This window comes from Phoenix dactylifera, chromosome 7, assembly GCF_051530095.1.
Source record: "Phoenix dactylifera cultivar Ajwa chromosome 7, Ajwa_hap1_PhDact_Kaust_v1.1, whole genome shotgun sequence".
NCBI classification, from domain to species: Eukaryota; Viridiplantae; Streptophyta; class Magnoliopsida; order Arecales; family Arecaceae; genus Phoenix; species Phoenix dactylifera.
This window is the reverse complement of record NC_143196.1, coordinates 4,576,535-4,598,097: the sequence shown is the minus strand read 5'-3', so window position 1 is coordinate 4,598,097 and position 21,563 is coordinate 4,576,535. Positions and strand designations below refer to the sequence as shown.

Genomic DNA, 21,563 nt, shown 5'->3' with positions numbered 1-21,563 from the left:
AAACTTGATCTTGAGACACACATCATAGGCACAACATCTACTATATCTTTTTGCCAAGTTCGAAGACTAATCACACTTTTGTGCCTCAAACTTGAGCTTAGGTCTTGCTTAACTACTTTAGAATAAATGCCATTAAGCATCGGCTAATCATGCAAAAGGCTTCATTCATCAATTGTAACAAGATAAGAATTGTACATTATAGGCACAACCACTACCCCTAGTCATTGTCTTAGATAGTGCTTATTGCTAAGGGTATCGATCTAATGTTTTGAGGGGGAAAAAAAGAGAGAATATACTGGGTCTTCAAGGTTGTTTCAAGAAATGGCACCAAACCCTAGCCCAGTCTAACTAATTCGGTTGCACCATGCCATGCGGTATGATAAGCGGCTCAGCCAAATCGATGAGTTGGTCGGGTAGGTCCGGTCACTCCAATGATGACCTAAAATTCGGCAGACCCGCTTCGGCCGTTGTTCTCCGATTAGCGAACAGTTCACGTCGAGCTCTCGGTACTATTAGAATTTAGAATGCAAGAAAAACGCCTAACGAGATGCTTTCCTCTCTGCTTTTTATCCCAAGAACTGCGAAACTCGCGAAGGCACTCGTCGCTGTTCGCCATCCATTTACCTCTCCGGCCTCCCCATTTCTTCTCGCCGACATCTCTTCTTAGGGGAGAGGAGAGGTGGGAAATCGGCCATGGCCTCCGATGTCTCCCAGTTGGCAGCCAGGTAGCTCATGAGTCTCTTATCTTATTCATCCCTACTCTTTTTTTATTTTTTGGCATTGGGTTTCGATAGATATTTTGCTTCTGTTGTTTGTTTGAATTTCTCGAGATATTCACTGTGGAAAATAAATCGTGTAATTTGTTTAAGATTTGTCGATTCCATTGTTTCTTTTGGAAGAATTAATTGTTTCAGAGGATAGGGTATGGTTTTGTTAAACAATGATGAAAAAGTGTGATTTTTGGATAAGTCTTGATGGGATGATTTCCCCGCAAGGAATTGTTGAGAGAGATTAGTTTTTGATGAAGCAATGTGGTAAATTGGAAGATAACAAATGGGGAAGAATTCATAAATGATGAAAAGACGTCTTGTGAGTGCAGACAGAAATTCTGCTGCATTTGTTGATGCATTTCTTGCGAGTCTGTAGACATTGCTTTCATGCTCGGTTTCTTCACAAGCTTAGCAATCATGTACATGCCTGGGCCACAAAGAAAGGTGAATGCGACAAGAGACAGATTGAAAGGATTAATTGAGGATTCATGAGGGAGCAAACTCACTTAAGGGCCATTCTTTGGGGAGCATGAAACTTACCCGGGAATGTGTGAACTTTCCCATGATATTTTACCCCCAAGAACGCCCTAAGTGAAATCAAAGACAGAGTTGTTTAATATGGGTCGTGTTGAACGTTTTTGTACTTAGAGAATGTGTTGGATTAATAGGATAATGGAAAATTCCCACACGAAAATGGCTGGAATTTCACAGGAGACTTATATTGCTGCCGCAAAACTCTATATTTCTAAAGTAGATTTCTACAATGGAATGGATTGTAGTTGTATCAATTTTTGGAATAAGTTTGGGGGGCATTTGGATGTCTTGCCATGGCATTCAAGGATAGCATGCACGGCCTTGCCAGTGCCTTGTTGTTGGCAGCTTATTTAGTTGTTCAGTTGCATAAATGCGCTAATATACTATTTCAGAATGTTACACCTTGTTTTAAAATATTTTTGTGCACAAGACAGCCCTCACACAGGTTGTATGTTGATGTTGATGATTAATTTTGTGTTTTTAATGTGTTCTCTTTGACGAGCTGTTGCCAAGAATTCTGCTCTTCCATAATAGGATGTTAACTCCTTCTGAAAAACTAATGATGAAAGATATATCTAGCTCTAGGTTTTGTGAACTAATTTTATGCCCAGATATATCTAAACCTTTTTCAAGTGCTTAAAGTTTGGAATATACAAGTAAATTACATTAATTTAGTATGGACTTCGCTTAGCAAGTTTCACAACTTCGCTAGTTATGATAATATAACTTTTATGTAATTTATATATTTGCTGTAAACCATTTTCTTATCAATCTTATGCTGATTTTGATAAGCTTCAGATTAGTTAACTCTCCATGTTGTTCTTTAGGTACCTTAATGCTTGTAGGAAGCGGGAGGTTCTACCTAATTCTTCTATTTTATCGAGTTTCTTGAAAGTAATTTTCTCATCATACAGAACCTTATTTATCTCCATTTCTTTTGGTTGAATACTTTGATCATCATGACTGTTTGCTTTATATCATAAAGTTCTACTTTATTCTATTTATTGAGGTTCTTGAACGTAATAACCATCGCATCCTATATCTTCATATCTTTTGTTTGAAATTCTCCTAGCATTTTATCCTATCTCCATTTAATCATAAAGTCATTTTTACGAGTTTAAGACACAAAAAAAATGACATGATATATAGCAGTGGTACTTTAAAATGCAACACTTTTCATTATATCTTGGCTTATTATTTAATTTTGGTGTGGTGCCATAAATTATGTAGTTTGGTGATTTCAAGAACTAGAGGTGCATATGAAAACCTTGGGAAAAAAGTATAAGAATGAGAAGCTGCTGGTGCACTGACTGTGCTGTTCTGTGGGAGAAACCAAAAAGGAGGAAGCTGACAACTTATATGGATACATTGTGCACCAAAAGCTGAGCTGGTCATATGCTGAAAACCAGAGGATAAATGTTATCTGGTTTTGTATCTTTCTATTGATCCGTAAACTCTGATATAACATGACTTGACCTCTAGGCTGACTCCATATGTATGGAATAGTGTTGCTGAGTAAGGTTCATTGGGGTGACATCTTCTTCTTCCTCTTCATTTTCCCCCCTGCGGCTAGCAGATAGTAAGTATAGGGAACTACAATCACCTATTCTTATGACTCCTAAATATGATAGGTGAAAGAAAGGGAATAATAACTGCAAGGGGCTTTTTACTTCATTATTGATGTTCTTTGAGTCACGAGTGGCATTATCTTCTGAAAAAGTTAATCCACCATTGTCCCAACATTGCCCCCCCCCCCCCCCCCCCCCCACCCCCCACCCCCGAAAAAAAAAAGGTTCTGTTTCCAATCTCTGAAGATTTTGGATGATCATAAGTTGTTTCTGTATTAGAAAAAGCTCTTTTCTTCGTGATATTCTGTTTCTTGAGTGGCATCTAAAATATCTTTTGTTAAAAATGAACTCACGGATTAGTTTCCCAAGAGGAAGCTCTTATCTTTGCTGTTTTTTATCTTTGAATATTTTGCATGATCTTAAATTGTTTCAACATTAATCTAAGTGTCGAATATTTTCTTCTGTAAATAAGCTATTTTCTGTTTTTGTGGATCTGAATTTGCACGTTGTGCACTGGAACCCTGCGTTTTGTTTTAATTTTAATTGAGATAGCTTATGATGGATGCCATGAAGGTTCAGACATGTAAGTTCTGAGTGATGCCTTCAGTCATTGAGTCTCTTCACATGCTGAGCTAAGTTGAGTGCAAGTTTTTGCTGCAAGATTGAAAAGAAATAACTTTCAACTTGGAGAAGTTACAATAATGTAAAAAAACTAATCATGTGATTGTTATATTAATGTTTCATGGAATTTCTAATCCTTCTGCGTCCCATTTTGGTTGGGGGAAAATAATTGTTGATGGAGAAGGAGATTCTACTAGCGATGCAACTTAGCAAGAGGTGAGGTGTATATTCCTTCTTGCACTTCAGTTCATTAGCTTGAACTAGGAGTTCTATATGTATTAGGAGTTAGCCTTTAGAAAGTCTACTGTGAGGGCTCTCATTGACATGTTTCTTTGGTTCTCCATAAACCAAAAGCGAAGCTTTGTCCACATTAAACTAAAGTTGGCTACATGTGCAATTTAAAACAAAATGTTTCACCAAAGGATTCATAGTGACTTTTCAAAAAGCTGTGACTAGATGCTAATCCACTACTAATCTAGAGCTATCGAAAAGGAAAGACAAGAACACAGTGAATAAATAGCAGTAAAACCAATGGCAATCACAATTATAGTAGATGGATCCATGGAAATAATAGTGACAAATGTAGAAAATAATCGAGACATCAAACATATGTACTGAACATAAACACCACTTGCACTAACTTTGCTTGGTACTGTCCTATCTTCGTTATCCTATTTTATCTATTTTATCATGAAGATTCCGGAACCCCACTACTTGGAATTGAATTGGACTTCCTGCTTCATCTTGTATATCTATGAAAGAGTAAGTCGGTATTTAAATTTGGCCACAATAGATCGTTTTGGACTAGCTCCACCCTTGCCCTACGAGCACATCCACATTTCCTATTTCTTACTTGTGCCTCCTATGTAATTTGTTGTATATAAGCAAGCATCCTTGTCTTGAAATCCAAAATCTTATTATTTATTTTTGCCTCTAATACTTGGTATTGTGCGAGTCCATCTCAACATCATCATACCTGCTGCATCATTGTTTGCATATATGCACTTTTCTTTGTTTCTTAACCATAGTTGTCAAATGGCTCAGGTGGCCCTAATAGATTTTGCCTAAGTGGCTGCCTAGGTGCTTATGTGACTCATTTCATGGAGAGGAACTGAATTATTCTTTGATTCAATTATTTCATCTATGTTATTAGAGTTTTGTATTATTTTTATTAATTGACATTTTGGCACACCTTAAGGCATACATGGTGAATGTAAACAATTAAAATCACTTTAAAGATACATTATAGTTTATATGGCTTATGCCAAACGATTGAGTAAAACTAACAGAAGTATGACATGTATCACCTACTTAAGCTCAAGTGGTAGAGATTGTTCTCCCCTACTGATCAACCTTGCTGGAAGCTAGGTTTGGTCTAGGGTTTTGATTAATTCACATCTCATGGTCCCTCGTTTAAAATTAAAGTTTTGGTATATTAATTATTTACTTGTTTGGTGGTCAATTTGATACATCCCACTCCCTTATTAGCATCCACGTCATTTTTGTAAACAAAATAGTTTTATAATCATAATTATCTACCCTTCCTATATATACTCCCTTATTAGTTTTATATTCCCTTATGTATGTGTCATAGTCATAATCATAATTATCTAGCCTTTTCCCGACTATTTGTGGTCATCTTTATGTAGCTTCATTCACCAAGTATTTCTATCTAGGGCCACCTGTGATGTTACTCTTAAGTTTTTTCATATCTTTTCTCACAATCTCCATCCATATTAATTTAGGCCTTCCTATTCTTTGTTTACAACGTCAGCACAAACTAAAGTACCTCTCTTTATAGGAGTCTCCAGAGATTTTCATTATTTATGTTCATGCTATCAATTCACTTTTCCTTCGTTTGTGCAACTTTTACAACTCCTCTAATATCTTCATTTCTTAATCTATCCTTCCTAGTCTATATGCATGTAAGTACAGTATGTAAATGTACAGACACATGTGTCTATGTATTTATATATATGAACATATGTATATAAGAATGTTGTGCATATATATTCATATTCATGCATTTATGTCTACACATGCATACCAGTTGACATGCAAAAATAGATTTATGTATATGCATATACATATACAGGTTCAATTTTTATATATGTATCTATGCATAAGGTCTTGGAGAGTCTTGCCTCGGTGTTCTTGCTTTATCAACTACCCAGGTCACCACCTGTAATAATTGTATTTTCAATTCTATAGTTTAAGAGTTATTGTGGTCTTATAACCGGATTTTGGATGACCCACTATCATTGGAATTTTTTCAACACCAAACTATTTGTTATCATACTATACTTAATATCCACATATCTCTTTAATAGCCTCCACATAACATAAAATTAACAAACACCTTATTCTTTAGCAATAATTTATCAGTTTTTTTTCTACAATTAAAAGAAAGCCTTATGAAAGTTCCTCATAAACTCCTCAATTCTGCACACCAATTACCTCAGAATGAGATCATCTTGAATAATCGGTCTTACTAGTTTGGAACTAAATTAGTTCATTGATATGTTGTGTGAGGACTAAGAAACCCAAAAAATATCTTCCGGCTAGTCTTTTTGGGTGAGATCCTAGGTTGTGACAAAAATGGTATCAGAGCGAACTCGGCCCATAGCCTATGTGGACTAGGGGACACTGCAGTACGAGTTCATGGAAGCTGATCATGGTGCTTGTGATTAGATTTAAATGGATTTGAATCCTTAGCTTGACAAAAATGTCAGGGCTTAAACGGAGAGAATATATGAGGACCCGTGCGAGCATATGTTTAGTCTCATATCGGTTATTCGCTGAAGAGATCTTGAGTACTTATACATGACTAAGAAATGCAAAAAAATACCTTCAGGCTTGGGTGGAGTCCTGGGTTGTGACAAAAATGGTATCAGAGCGAACTCGATCCATAGCATATATAGATTAGGAAACACTACAACACGAGTTCATGGAGGCTGACCACGGGCCGATCGTGGTGCTTGTGATTAGATTTGAATGGATTTGAACTCTTAGCTCGATGAGGACGTCAGGGCTTGATCATGGTGAGTATGTGAGGATCCGTGCGGGCGTGTGTTTAGTCCCACATCGGTTATTTACCGAGGAGATCTTGGGTACTTATACAAGACTAAGGAACTCAAAAAAATACCTTTCAGCTAGCCTTTTTGGGTGAGGTCCTAGGTTATTACATGTTGATCATCTATTCCACAATTTTATGTTAGTTTGATCCCTCAATAATTTGTTTAATCTTCTATGTCACTTATGTTCTTTAAATCACAACCACTGTACTTCTCCAGTTATCATGCAGTTAACTATTGTATAATCTTTTTGAGAAAGTGATTAATCAAACCAATCCTTTTCTAACAATTTTTGCGCATATCATTTACTAATCTAGTTCATCCCAAAGCCTCATCCCCATCTTCTTTTCGAAAATGCTATTACATTTTACTGATAGTCCAATGATTTGCTGCAACACCTGCAAATTATCTAAATCAAGAATCTCTCATGGAAATCCCCCTTTTCTCAATGTAGGTAATTACAAACCTTTTCATGACTTTACTATTGCAAGTCTCTTCTATAGCTACCATCTCGCTTAAGATACACAAAAGGATCTAACTTTTACTTCTATGGTAGTAGCTTCACTACATACTAGGGGTGGCAATTGGCTCGGGTTGGGTTGGATAATTGGATGTAGGTTAGGTCAAATATTTGTCAACTTGAATGAACTTATTTATTAAACAGGTCAAAAATTCAGATTTGAACCTGACCTGCTTATTGAACCGATAACCAGATCCGATCGCATAACTCATTTACTAAATAGGCTGAGTCAGATTAAATGGATTAAACAGGTTAAGTGAGTTTTTAACATATTAAATGAATTTAAACAGGTTAAATAGGTTAAGCAGGTTAAGTTAAATAAGATAGAAATGAGCTAAGCAGGTTTTAAATGGGTTAAATGGGTCAGGTCATGACTTGACCTAATTATCAAATGGGTCAAAACAGATTAAATGGGTCAAACATCTAAACTTGAACTTGTCCCATTTAATAAATGGGTCTAGACAGGTTGACCCATTTATGACCCAAGCCTATTTAAAGTAGGTTGTTTGCGAGTCGGGTTGACGGGTCGAGTCATAAATTGCTACCCATACTACGTACACCAAAAGTGCTTTCAATCTTCTAGTACTCCAAGTCAATAGGCTTCTCACTCTGAAATATGGTAGATAATTAAGTGAACTACACAACTTAGCAAGTACCCAAACATGGTGAACAACATTGTACAAACCAAAATAGAACAATAGAAATGATAAGGATACATGCTTATAACTCAAATAGTTAATATCTATCTTATAGTACATATCCATAAGTACACTTTGTAACGTAACATTATTTTGAAGCATCAAAATGCTTTTAAACAACTGGTATCATCAGAACCCGTGCCTTTCGTGCAAAACTATGAAAAACACTCGTTGTAGTGTAACATCGAGATACACTTGAAAACACTTGAAATACATTGTGGTACACTTAAAAATATATTAGAATACACCAAAACTTTGTAACTCACGATCGTTTTAATTGGTTAGTGATCAACTATTACACTTGCCGATCAGGGGTTCATGGATCAATAGGCCCATTAGTTAAGGATTCACCGCATCATGTCTCCACTGAGAACACGAAGGCTAACAACTTAGCCACTGCTGGCCAATGTCACTGCATCATGCCTCTGTTGAGATCACGAAGACCAACAACTTTCCCTTTACTGGCCCGGGTCACCGTATGGTGTCTCAATTGAGAACATGAAGGCCAGCAACTTTCCTCCTGCTGGCTAGGGTCACTTGTCACAATATTATTGACTAGAAGTTTTCATTTCAATTTGTAACAAATGAAAGTTTACACTTTCAGGCGATATAATGATTAACGAACTCCTTTGAATGACTACAGTCAAAAGAATCCCCTTTGATATATTAACATGAATTGAAATCATGAGGACTTAATGCTGATAAATTTGGATCTCCGATAGTCGTTCAAGGCACACATTTTTTTCAAAATTCACTTTCCAAGACCAGAAACTTCTGAAAACTTTGATCATTTTCATATAAGAAGGATATATAACATATAGTAGTATTCTTGTAGCCAAGCACAATGTTGAACTAGAATCAATAAGCAAAACAAGGATTGTAGACGATTTATAAACAGTGAAGAGTACAAAACATAATCTGGTCCATATAAGTTTCACAAATTAAGATTCACTGTTTATGGACCAGATTCTGTAATTTATAAGATAATGATGCCTTACAAATTATTGTGAAACTTCATTTATGGCCATTTGATGCCTTACAATAAGATAATGAACGATCAGAAAGGAATTATCTCTATCTACCTTTCCTGGCTACATCATCCAGGATTATGCATATATGCAGGGGCATCAGTGCGATAGCATAACTTAGCGACCTCTATCTGTGAATTCTGAAACTGTAGTAGATTTTTTCTTCTGTACAAGCAAATAGCGTATAAGACTTCTATGGAACAAGTGCTTCTTCACTTTAATTTTGGAATAATATTCACTGCAATGCCCATCATACAGTGGCATTCTTGTTGGAAGCTAGCTAAGATTTATGTTAAATTCATGATTTCCTCTCACAGAATGCTTCTATCTGCAAATCACTGCACTGCTTCTAGCCAGATATACCATTCTGAATCTTGCGACTAGTTTGCAGAAGTATTATATTGCTCATTACAAACTTTTAACTTATTTTTTTCTTTACTGTACATGTAGAGTTGTGAATTCTCTGAGACTTGAAAGACTTAACTTTTAATAAGTGCTGATATATGAAATTCTCATATTTGATTTCTGGAAAGGAATTGAATACATAAGTTATTTTTTTAAAAATTTGACTCTATGAAGTTACAAGTACTAATTGTCATCTAAAAGAGATCCAGACTTTAAATATACTTTAGCAACGTATTGTGATTAAATCTTCTTCTACCTTTTATGCTTGCTAGCATTTGAAATATAGTTTCTGATACTACTGTGCTACTCAGGTTAAGCATCAGAAGTCACGTGCAGAAGAATGCTGTTTGAAAATCATCATAGACCAGTTAAAGAGCTCTGATTTTCCTCCGCTTATAGATGTTTTATCTATGTCCAATTTATCTGAGATTGATGCAGTTGATGTATGGCAGAAGTCATCTTATATCTTGTTAGATGGAGAATATGTTCTGTCTTTGCTTCGTGCAGTCAACCAGAAGCTTCGGATGATTGATCTCGTTGATTCGTCATCCTGGAAAGATGTTTTGCAGTATGTTTCACTATACTTCTTAAAATTTTCTTTGGTTTTAATCTTTCTGTTCAATTCTCAAACTATATTTAACTATGCCAATTCATTAACTCCATCCTTACCTGGTCTGCTAATTTGATTGCTGGAAAGAACTAAACTCCTTGTCTTTTTTCTATCCTTCTCCTAAGAATATTAGACATGAATTTAAACCTTCTATATCTTACTTTTTGATACACATGATGGTTTTTTCTTGTAAAAGAATTGAGGACAAGGAAGTAATCTGCCAAGCAAAAATTACCATGTTTAATTTAATGAGATGCATGTGACCTGGTCACCAAGGAAGCCTGAAGACAAATAAAGGTGCTGCCAGTGCCATGGCACAGGGAATTGAAGAGCTGGTTCGAACTGCAAGTTTTATTATAGATGCTATGTTGCAATTAGATTTGTTACCTCTGCTGTTTAAAAGTTGAGAGAATTTTAGCTTTAGCACATCATAATGCCCAACCTCCTTATAGTAGTTTCAGTGAACAAGGTTATATTGCGATGCGTTCAAGAAACACAAGATGGTGCAAAAGGTATTCTTATATATGCTGAGGTGGAAAAACTAGTGATTGGAAATACAGTTATAAACATTGAGGAAGGAGTTCTGAAATGGTTACAATAAACTGATAATTAAATAATATATATGACTTAGGGGTGTAAGAGATGAGGGAAAAAAGTATTACTCTTATTACTTTGTATTCTATTGCACTCATCTCTGGCTGCATACAGTTGATTATGGGGCTTTTGTAATGCACCATAAAAAAGAAAATTTAAAGTTGCACCCTATGTTTGGCTATATAATTCAGATTTTCTTGCACATAAGCTGAAGTGTCGTACAAGAACACTGAAAGCTTGGACTAAAAAGAAGTGTTGCTGCAGAAAAGGTTGTCAGGTAAGCCAGCTGACTCTCTACAATGGATAGAGTACTGGAGGGATGGAGTTCATCAGATCTTGCATTTTCATGGAGAAAGTTGTAATTTTAACCTGATTTAGCTAGGATGAACATGGTAGGTGGGCTGCTTGACCGATGTTTGATGCACCTTGGTTGGTTAAGAAAAACTGTGCTTGCGTATGTCAGTACATGCAGCTTCCCTAGCATATTCATCTCCTACTGATTTCAAATGGTGCAGCAGCCAAGTGCATCCTTCTTGATCAAGCAATTGTCAGCTGTATGCTAGGTGCCTAGGAAGCTAGAATAAATGAACTAAATAAATCAAGGAATAATATCCTTGAGTTTGAATCATTTTCCCAAGGATTTCAAGTGCCATTGTTACGGGCATGCAATGTACTGATGATTAAGTAGCAATGGATGCAAGCTGACCATGACACACCAATTTAAGAAGGTCATGCAAATAAAGAATTATCATCTTATCTGCCGAAAAAATGAGTTGCAAGATTTAAAAAATTCGGTCCGGCTCGGCCTGCCTTGCTCTTGAGTGTTCTGAAGATTTAAAAAATTCTTCTTTTGTTTGGCTTCTGTTTGCATGGCAGAGTCGAGTTTTGCTGGTTAAAATTATTCCATAAATCCTCTATCACAACTAGAAGAAATTGTCTAATTGTCTCAAATCGCCAAGCCAGGGATTGGTTCCTTTTGAGGATTTTTGTTGGATTGGTTGCTAATTTTGAAATTTTATTTATAGAGACGCTTATAGTGGTTTGGACTTTATACAAATTGTTAAGAATTAAGATAGTTTATGAGTTCTTAGTTCTTAGTCAAGTGCTGTTGGGAGAATTTGGTCTTGCAATATAACGAAATTGTCTTGATTGATCATGGCAAAAATAACCTGGGAAATGTTTGATGTTGGTGTGCTATAATTGTAGATATACTACTAATTCATGTATCATATTAACAAACGATGTGATATTGTCATGGCCTACTATATGAAGCTATAATATGTTTAGTAACTTTTTCTTTAAATTGATGGTTTAATACTGAGATCTTATTCGACAAGTGCGAGTATTGAAGATAATTCCGCCCACATTATCAAAGAAAATAAATAATTCTGGTTATGAAAGTGATTTTCGCCTTATAAATATTTCTTCTAAATTTCATAGTATTATTATTTTGCAGGCTACTTCTTATCTACTTATCGATGATTTTTCAGTATCACGCGTTTTTACTGTGATGTAGTCTAGTAGTCACCATATTCCTTCAGATGAATTGGAACTAAAATGCAAATTTAGCAGAAATCACAGATTGTAGGCTTACTGTTCATTGCTAATACACTAAATTCATCATAAGAGAGCATCATGGTTTTGCTGATTTGATTTTGCAGTTGTTGAAATTGGACAGAATTTGATCTGATTTTTGTCATTAAATTATGCGTTTGTCAACTACTGGTCACAATTGCTGCCAAACTACTGATGCCAATAGATAATAGATCAGTATTCTATAGCTTCACTCAATATCTAACATGTGCTTAGGATTCTCATTACAGTTCTACAACTTGCTCCTAGCTTCTTCTATGTTTTAAATTTATTGTATATATGTCTCTGAGTTCTTTGTGGTATATTATCTAAACTTCCAGGATTATTTTGGTGATATGAAGAAATACCTTGTCTCTCATTCTTTTTCCCTTCCAAACTCAGTTGCATGTTTTTAATGCCAGATTTTTATCTTTTATTTTTTTATTATATATTTTTTCCATTACATGCTTTAGTTACTTTGATTTTTGTTCTGCTGGATACCATCAGAATTTGCTATTCTATTTCAGCTCTTCTTGATCACATATCAAGTTAAATGTAGTTCTGGTTGTGTTAAAAATTTTGTAATTCTGACATAATTATGGTCCTTATGTAATTCCTCTATTCCCAGTGATATTTACCAAAAAGGGATAACATGCCAGATTTTAAACTTGCGCTTCTCTCCTATTCAGAAGCTCAACATGACCGGGAAATTCATGCAGCTGCACACTCTTAAACTGGACTTCAGTGTTCATCTGACCAGTTTCCATGCAAGTTGCTTTAGTTGCATGCCAAAGCTAATGCGGCTCTCTATGTGTGACACAAGAGTTACCAATCTTTGGATGACAAGTGCTGCACTATCAAAACTACATTCCTTGGTGGAACTTCGTTTCCAGAGTTGTTTGTGTTGCTATGATACTGGGCCATGTTCTGGCAAGAGAGTGACTTCATATGCTTATGAGAAAATCGGATCTTCTTCACATCATTGTTACTCTTACCCTGAATCACTCTCTGTGACCAATGAGAACTTTCGATTGCAAAATATGCAAGAATCTAGCATCGATAGAAGTCCCAGCACTCTATATTCTGATGATGACTCCTTTACAAATCATGAATTGCATCAAAGCACATCTGAGGAATCATCAGCTGAAAGCGACCTAGATATTTCAAGTGATACACAAAGCATTGATAACTGGACAGACATATCCCAGGATTCTGATCATGAGTTGGATGGACGGACCAATTCAGAAATTTCAGTAAACACATCAGACCTTACCATATCATCTAGTGGTCATTCTTCTGTACCATCAACCATCAGGCTTTTTGAGGAAGTCATATATTCTAGTACAAGAATGAAAAATGACATTTGCAACACAAATATGTTTGAAGGTCTGAAAAATAATAGTTTAATTGTCCATACAAGTACAGATGAAATTTACAGTCAACTTAACCATAGGAATCGATTCTCTGCTGACACAATATTTATTGAAGATGAAGAAGGGTGTTCAAGTAGAGAGTCAAACTTAGAAAATACTACAGAGACTTTGGACTTGGCTCCAGAAAATCATCCTTCACATCATTCTTCACCAATTTGTTTTGAGAAATATTACAGAGAATATATGTTATATTCACTTCCACAATTAAAAGTTTTAGATAATTTTCCTGTCAAAAATGTCGAGAAGGAGAAAGCAAAAGCAATATTTAAGAAATACTATGAGTATGTACCATACAACAGACAACCAAAAGAGAGTGTTGTCAGTATTTTGCAAAGGCGTGAAGTGGGGTCCAATGCTTTTTATCAGAAATATTCTCAAATAAAGCAGCCATATTGTCGAGAAAGTCATCATTCCTTCTCCAGGTCGCTTTCTGCTGCTAAAGTAAGTTCTGCTTTACAGCCCCATCTGCATCCAATTTCCAAGTTCAGAAGTGGGTCAAAGGAAGAAACTAGGAGTTTCTGTCCACGGCAATTTGAATATCATCCTAGTAACCCTAGTCTTATGGTCTTTGGTACATTGGATGGGGAGCTTGTTGTTATGAATCATGAAAGTGAGAAACTTGTTGGCTATCTCCCTTCAGCTGGAGCACTTAATAGCATTTTAGGGCTTTGCTGGCTTAAGAACTGTCCATCCAAGGTATGTGACTACTGCAGAAAGCATTAGCTGCTGCCTCTATTCAAGTTTTAGATAAATGTTTTTTTTAAAATCCCTAATTGTGTGCATCTATTTTATCAGCATTAAAAATGTTGGCATTCTTGCATTATCCAAATTTGTTTCTGGAGTTCATATATCTTCCTGATTATAACTTTTGTTTTTATTTCTTATGGAAGCTCATTGCTGGCTCCGACAATGGTTCTTTGCAAATGTACGATGTTTGTCAAATGCGATCAACGGTTACTGACCAATATTGCAGCATGAATGCTTCTGTGCACACATTTGATGATTTTGAGCAGTTGACATCTGTTCATGTAAATTCAACTGATGAATATTTTGTTGCAAGTGGATTCTCAAAGAATGTAGCTTTGTATGACATAGGCAGTGGAAGGCGCCTGCAAATTTTTCAAGATCTTCACGGGGAGCATATTAATGTTGTTAAGTTTGCACACCATTCCCCTACTCTCTTTGCTACTGCATCCTTTGATCATGATATCAAGATGTGGGACTTAAGGCAAGGACCCTCAAGGCCCTGTTTTTCAGCTTCTAGCTCAAAAGGAAATGTGATGGTGTGTTTTTCTCCTGATGATCACTATCTGCTTGCCTCGGCCATTGACAATGAGGTACTCTTCTAACTAACAGGGAGTCACAATATGCATTCAAACATTTTCTGATGTTATCTTAATGAGCATATGTTGCAGGTTAAGCAGCTATTAGCTGCGGATGGAAGGCTTCACATGTCATTCAGTATTTCTTCCACTGGAAGTTCTCAAAATTATACTCGATCATACTACATGAATGGAAGGGACTACATTATCTCTGGAAGCTGTGAAGAGGATGTTGTCCGAATTTGCTGTGCTCAAACTGGAAGGCGGCTAAGAGATGTTTCTCTGGAGGTGATTTAGATCTACAACTTTTTTGCAACTGCCATCTGTATAGCAATTTCAATTCATTTAATGAATTTCAATGCAAAATTGGACATCCAAATGAAAATTAATGATACATGTGATTATGAAATTAAATGGTCTTAAAAAATTATTAACTCAAATTAAAGCATATGCTGCCTGAGCATATGAATGATTCAAATTAAAGCAGAAAACTGTGAAACTGTGCTTTAGTTGTCTTAAGTTGATAACTTGATATAATTCACAATGTCCATATGGAATCTGAATATTTAGTTCAGGTGGCAAATTACTGTTGCTCTGATCATAATAATGTTAATTGTTCTACTAATGTATCCAAGTGGACCATTAAATGTAATAGTTATTATATTTATGTGGTGTGTTGCAATGCTAAACTTATATTTTCAGCTTTGCTACATAGTTAGTCTGAAAAGAATATGATTTGAACAGCAAACTTAATAATATGGATTGGTGGGTTAGACCTTGTGAAGCAGAGGGGACAATTGCTTGGTGAAATGGTAAAAGGGGCTGACAAGCGCAATGGCACGGATATGGGGTTTGTGCAAAAAACAAAGCTAAAGGTTAGGTCTGTCCCCAGTTCGCCTCTCCCAGGACCCTAGGTTGCAAGGACAATAACTGGATAGTAACTTTTTTTTTGTTACCTTGTGAAACAGCACAAAGATTATCTATATGTTTCTGGTAGCAGTGAAAATAAAATCACCTCTGACTTCTTATTGTTAGCGATTACAATTTACTGAAATATAAAAACCTAATTCTCTATGTGAAAGAAAAGTGAGTCCATGAAACATTGATGTTATGTTTATTTACAGTCTATGTCCATTAATGGAATTGTGGCTTTTTTCCTTGCAGGGTAGAGGTTCAAGAAATTCTATGTTTGTACAATCTTTGAGGGGTGACCCATTCCGGGTGAGAATTTTAATATGGTGCATGTCCTTGATCTTATGCTATTGGTTTTGCATATCTTGACTGCTTTAGTTTCTTCTATCGAGATCTCTGGTCTGTTTGTTGTCATATCTTTGGATTTTCTACCTTTTGAACATCTTGAACATCTAGAACCTGCTTATTTTAAGAACTGAGCAGCAAACCAATTGCGGATGAAGATTAGTGTCATCAAGTTGCGAGATCATATACATTATGTTGATTCAAACGGGGAAAGATTTATGGACATTCTTAAAATTTGCTGACTGCTGGAATTTGTTAAATCATCAGAGAATAACTTGATATCATTTTTATCACATTAACAAGAAATATGATTCATGTGCTCTTATCCAATTCTTGACTAAAATTTTGCATATTTCGCATTAGAAAGTAGAGATTATGTTGTTTTGCATCTGTACTATTTTGTGAGCAAATCGGCCTTTTCCTATCTTCTTGCATTAGAAACTATGATTGTATGTTATAGTTGCACTAGTTATTTTGGTGCATTGACTCATGCACTTTGTAAATTCTGCTTGTGAGTAGGTGGGTACCTATGTGCTTGCATATTTATGCTGATTTGTTTTTTGTATACGGATGGGTGAGCACGTGTATTGTTGTACAAAAATATAACAATCTTCTATGGCTTACACTCCAGAGGCATTTTAAGGTTAGATTGTTGTGATACATTTTTGTCGTTTACTGATCGAGATCACTGGTATTCTCTTTGGTGTTCCCCATCACTCCTTGCCGAATCCTTTCTTCTGTTTTTATGTTGTCATCTTTGTCATCGTGGTTGCTCTCCTTATATGCTGCTCTGTTTTCTTTGTAATATAAAAAAGATTCTTTTTGAATTGCATAATTCTTCTTCATGCATCTGATGCTGAGCTGCTTCTAATTATCCACACCACTCTAGCTGGTTGCTGGATCATCCTATTAAAGTGAATGCTATCCATTTCGTGCTTATACTTTCAAAGACAGGTGCCCCAACAATTTGACTTGCAAACTGGGATAGGGCAAATATGATCATATTTATGGACAAGAATAGCTGCCAATAGGAACTTGATTTACAAATTGTGGGAGAGTATGCATGCTTTGTATCCTGGACAGACGTACTGCAGATGCATGTGCATTTTATGGATAACTAAGATCATACAGTTCTTGCAAAAAGGAAACTTACAGCCACTGGCCTGCCTAAGCCCATTATCTTTTATTTAGTCTATTTATTTTACTTTTCCTAGGTTTTTATAGGATTAGGTCTTATTTTTGACTTAACCATCTTAGCCTATAAATATACAAGCTCTATGGTCTAGAGATTTGAGCAGTTTGTTCAGTGATATTGCCTGCGGGCTTTTGGAAGTTTCAATCCCTTTGAAGTGATCGAAAGTTCTTCATTCTTTTTGCTTGAAGTACTGTTGATAGGGACAGGGGTTCCGATCATTAAGTGCTGGTTATTGTACTTATCAATAATTAGTGCTTGGGATTTTTACACCAATGAACTTATATTTGTTTGTGGGCGCACACACATCTTACCTGCTGATACATTGTGCATGTTCTACCCACCCAAGTTATTGTGCGAGACCGCTTCACAGAATTACACTCTTCATTCTTTTTCCATTGAAGAAATGCAACCATCATGCATCTTATTTTTCATCTTTGTGAACTTAAACACGCCATCTTTGCTTCTAAACTTAAATTCTATCCAAATGCTTGCCTGAGGTGTTGTGTAGCTTTATTGTACTGCATCATCTTTACTGCTCTTTCTCGAAGTCCGTAAGGTTCTCTCACTGTAAGAAATAATACAACAAACAAAGTAAATAAAGGGGTTGATGAGTTGATCTTTCCCCATTAAGGTGATCGGTCTGTCATCACTTATTTCTCTCAAGTCAACCTTTTTCATGCCATATTCTCAGGCAAGTTGCAAATTCATATGGTCAGCTTTCCATGATAATTACTTCATTTGGTTATTTTCTCCCCTTGATTGGATGGAGGTACTTTTCACTTTTGGAAAAAAAAAAGAAGTCCACCAGTGAAATGCCTACAAAAATACATTGATTCATCAGCCACGAGGTGTTCTTAGTCTGATAAAACTTAGGCTTTAAAGAGTTGCTAATCAAGCTATTGATATATGGATATTGTTGTTAAGGCAATCATTACCAACTAGCTGCATCTAATGGTTTAGGTTCTCCTCAAGCATTGTTTGCTCTGACAATCTGATCCAGGGTCCTATCTTATCACTCAGTTCCCCCCGTAGTTTCGAGTTTGGTTCTTTAGTTCCAAATCTGAGGTGTTGTCATTATCATCACTCAGTTCCTAGCACATGATCAGTCATTTTGATTAATTTCCCATCATTTCATTTTTTTGTGACTCCTGTTACCATCATAATGTTTATTGTTCCTTCATGTAAACAGTACTTTTAGAATTATTTGTCCTTCCAATTTTTAAGAAGACCAGCACAAAATTTTCATTTCTGCCTACTGCATTGATCCATTTATTTGGACAAGAACCATTTATAGCTGTAGTGACGTGAAGACAAGAGTTTTGGAGAATTATAATGACCTAATGAATGCATTTATTGGATACAAAGGTACAATGAAGTTACAACAGCACATAGCCCCTGATGTTATTACACTTAAATGTGTTTACTGTGCATATAAATAATCAAAATGACTACCTATGACTATACAACTATATAGTCTGTAATTTAACTCCTAAAAGATGGTAGGTTATTGGCGAACTGGCACTGGTGTGTGGTAGTCTGGGCCTTCATGGAGAAGTTTGCAAGCCGCTAGATATGCAGGAGCAAGAGTGTTTTGATGAGTATTGTGTTGGTCATCAAACACAAATTTCTTCGCATGAAAACAAAGGGTTGCTATCTAGTTTCAATGCAGTTTTGACAATATTTAGATGACGTGATTCTCAACAACATGCTTAGGTCAGATAAGCCGGCAAACTCGAGCAACCCTGCTGAAATGTCTGTGATACTCTGCAGTAGGCTGGTAGTGTGTGAGAGAGTATCCTACTTATTGCTCTTTGAAGGGGTATGGAGCCCCGACGAAAGCACTTAAGCCAGTAATAGAATCTCTAACCTAACCTGAGCTCCCACCAGAATGAGGTGTGAAAAAACCAAAATGTTGCATAATATATAGGACATCAGCATATCGAGTGGAATGAGCAGCACTACCCAATTTTCTTATCAAATGAACCATTTGCAGAAGCCTTTGTGCAAGATTGTGAAGTGCACAAGACCATCCTCCTAAACACAGTACCAATTAGGACCACTGAAGGGACTCTTCTGTCTTGGAAGAAGCTTCATATGAGGTTCTACAGATGCATGACTAGTGTCCAGATTGAAGCTATGACACGCATCCTCAAGTAGAGATGATAATAAGCATATAAATTCAACAATATTAACAAGTCATGATTTGTATTTCAAAGAGATGATGATAGTCGATTTATTGGGCAAAGTTCTGTACTCAAGTCCCAACTTATCACTGTTAGGGGGACTCCTGAAGACTGAAATGGTGTAGGGCTTGTTAGAAGTGCTTGAGTGACAGATTTTCCATAATCTGACTGCGCAGCCTTGAGGCATTTTGCTCACTTGGGCATGTACTTGCCTCCTTGCAACTTCATCAAATACTAAGATAGCAAACTAAACTGCATGCGGTGTCACCTTACTACAGTGAAAGAACTTTTCCCCCCTTTTTCTTGTTGTTGCTGGCCCTAATGCATGTTCCATAGATTCATGTTATACCATATAAACTTATGCCGTTTGATGCAGGCTTTTCATATGAGCATCCTGGCAGCGTATTGGCACCCATTTGCTAAGTCTGAGATTGTTAAGGTAGCTTTCTTTATTCATGTATCCTGGTGTCCGAAGTTTTACTGTTGCATCTGTTTTATGAGCTTGTTTATATAATTACCTATATTTGGGAATTCTTCTTCAGGTGAATTTATTGCAGTCTGATGAAGGTACTGAAGAGCACTCCCGTGCTTGTGGCAGGCAGGCTTCATCCAGTATGGGAGGTTAATAACCATGGCCCTTGTTTTATAAAAATGACAGATCTATGCCTTTATGGCATGCCTATGAATTCTAACTAGCTGGTATTCCCTAAATATGGATATTCAATTGGAATTTTCTTCATTTTATTAATTTATTTTTCTTTTTTTTGAGGGGTGGGGAGAGTGAGGCTTGCTGTTCAGTGCTTTATAGTAGTTATATGTTGCTTTATGAATAGCAGTCTCTCTGGACTGGGACAATCAACTCATGATGTCGCGGATGAGGCTGTTCAAATATCATTACTAGCAGTGGATAATTTTCTATGTTCTAAAATGAACCATGGATGATTTTTGTATTCGAATTTATGAAGTAAAATACCTTTTTTCGAACCCCTTCTACTATGAAATATAGTTGATTTTTATATTCAGATTTATGAAGTACAATACCTGATATCAAACCTCTTCTGTTGTTCATCTTGTCTAAGATTCTTCTTCTTTTTTTTTAATTTTCGGTCGGTAGAGGAATCTTGGAAAGCTGCTATGTTGCAGAACCACATTAAGGTTTCCTGTCGATCTACCGGCCCTGCTGGATTCAACCTAAGTTACTATATCTTACCGAAGGCTGTCGAGACTAGGACTTTATCACCACTAGCTTTGAATCTACCTTGATTCATACTTGACCTGACCCATCATCATATCTGGAGTATGAGATGCATACATGTACTTCCGGATGCATGATACACCAAGGTGCAGCATATCCTCAGCACTGAAATGCAGTGCATGTAAACTGTGCATTGCAAGAGGCAAAGTCCTACCATGCATTGCACGAACCCTGTGGCTTGCATATACTGGTCAGGATAAACACAGGACTGCATGGAAGTCTTGACCTGCAGAAGGAATGAAGCTCTCTCTAAACAGTCGCAGTTCCTCCGTCTCCAGCCTCTCCAAAAAAAAATGAGACACGAACAAATTAAATCCAAGAGCTTTCGGCAGCAAGGAATGGTAGAAGTCCAGAAGCTCCATACAATTACAAATGCTATATATCACTGATTTGTAGAGACATAAAAACACAACAACAACTAGCAGTGCCAAACGAATCTAGATTTTCTTTGGTTTCATAGTTATGAATTGTGATCGGAGGCTACCATTCTCTGTGATGTAAGTTTCCAGTGGCCTGCACTTGGAACGAGGCCTTAAATTATTATTTCATGTGCACTCACGTTGGCGTGCACCAGTTTGGTCTTCCAGGGTCCAGTCCTGGTCTTGCAACAAGACCCTCTGCATCCAATAAATATTAACTTCTTTGTTTGTTCGTTGCATGTTTCTGCGCGAGGCCAGGCTGGGAAAGCCGAAGGCAAGTGGCTACCCTTCTGGCTTCAATGTCCTTGCCATGGTTGTCTGGTCCTTTGTTCAGAAAAGAGTATATTATATATTAACATATCCACAGCCTAGGCACATGGAGACTTGCTTAACTACGAGAATATTATAAGAGTTTTACATGCAAACTTGAATTAATGATGCCTTGTTGAATTTATAATTCTTTTGGTATTACTCGATGGGCATCTTAAGCTACAAGTTTATGGCT

General features: G+C 36.5%; 1 protein-coding gene across 4 annotated transcripts; it reads left to right on the top strand.

Moving 5' to 3' along the window:
- Positions 1-272: 272 nt before the first annotated feature.
- On the top strand, positions 273-20,368 carry LOC103705263 (transducin family protein / WD-40 repeat family protein). Of its 4 annotated transcripts, none has more exons than XM_008788914.5 (9): positions 273-725; positions 2,132-2,198; positions 9,530-9,786; positions 12,623-14,123; positions 14,318-14,764; positions 14,843-15,037; positions 15,914-15,970; positions 19,761-19,823; positions 19,927-20,368. In XM_008788914.5, the coding sequence occupies exons 1-9, from the start codon at positions 694-696 to the stop codon at positions 20,008-20,010; spliced, it is 2,703 nt and encodes a 900-aa protein (XP_008787136.3). In that variant the 5' UTR covers positions 273-693; the 3' UTR covers positions 20,011-20,368. The 4 variants fall into 4 exon arrangements, with proteins under 4 accessions (XP_008787136.3, XP_088557180.1, XP_026659745.3 ...); XM_088701054.1 differs by having other exon boundaries at positions 467-725; positions 12,684-14,123; XM_026803944.3 differs by lacking the exon at positions 2,132-2,198 and having other exon boundaries at positions 509-725.
- The last annotated feature ends 1,195 nt before the right edge of the window (positions 20,369-21,563 follow it).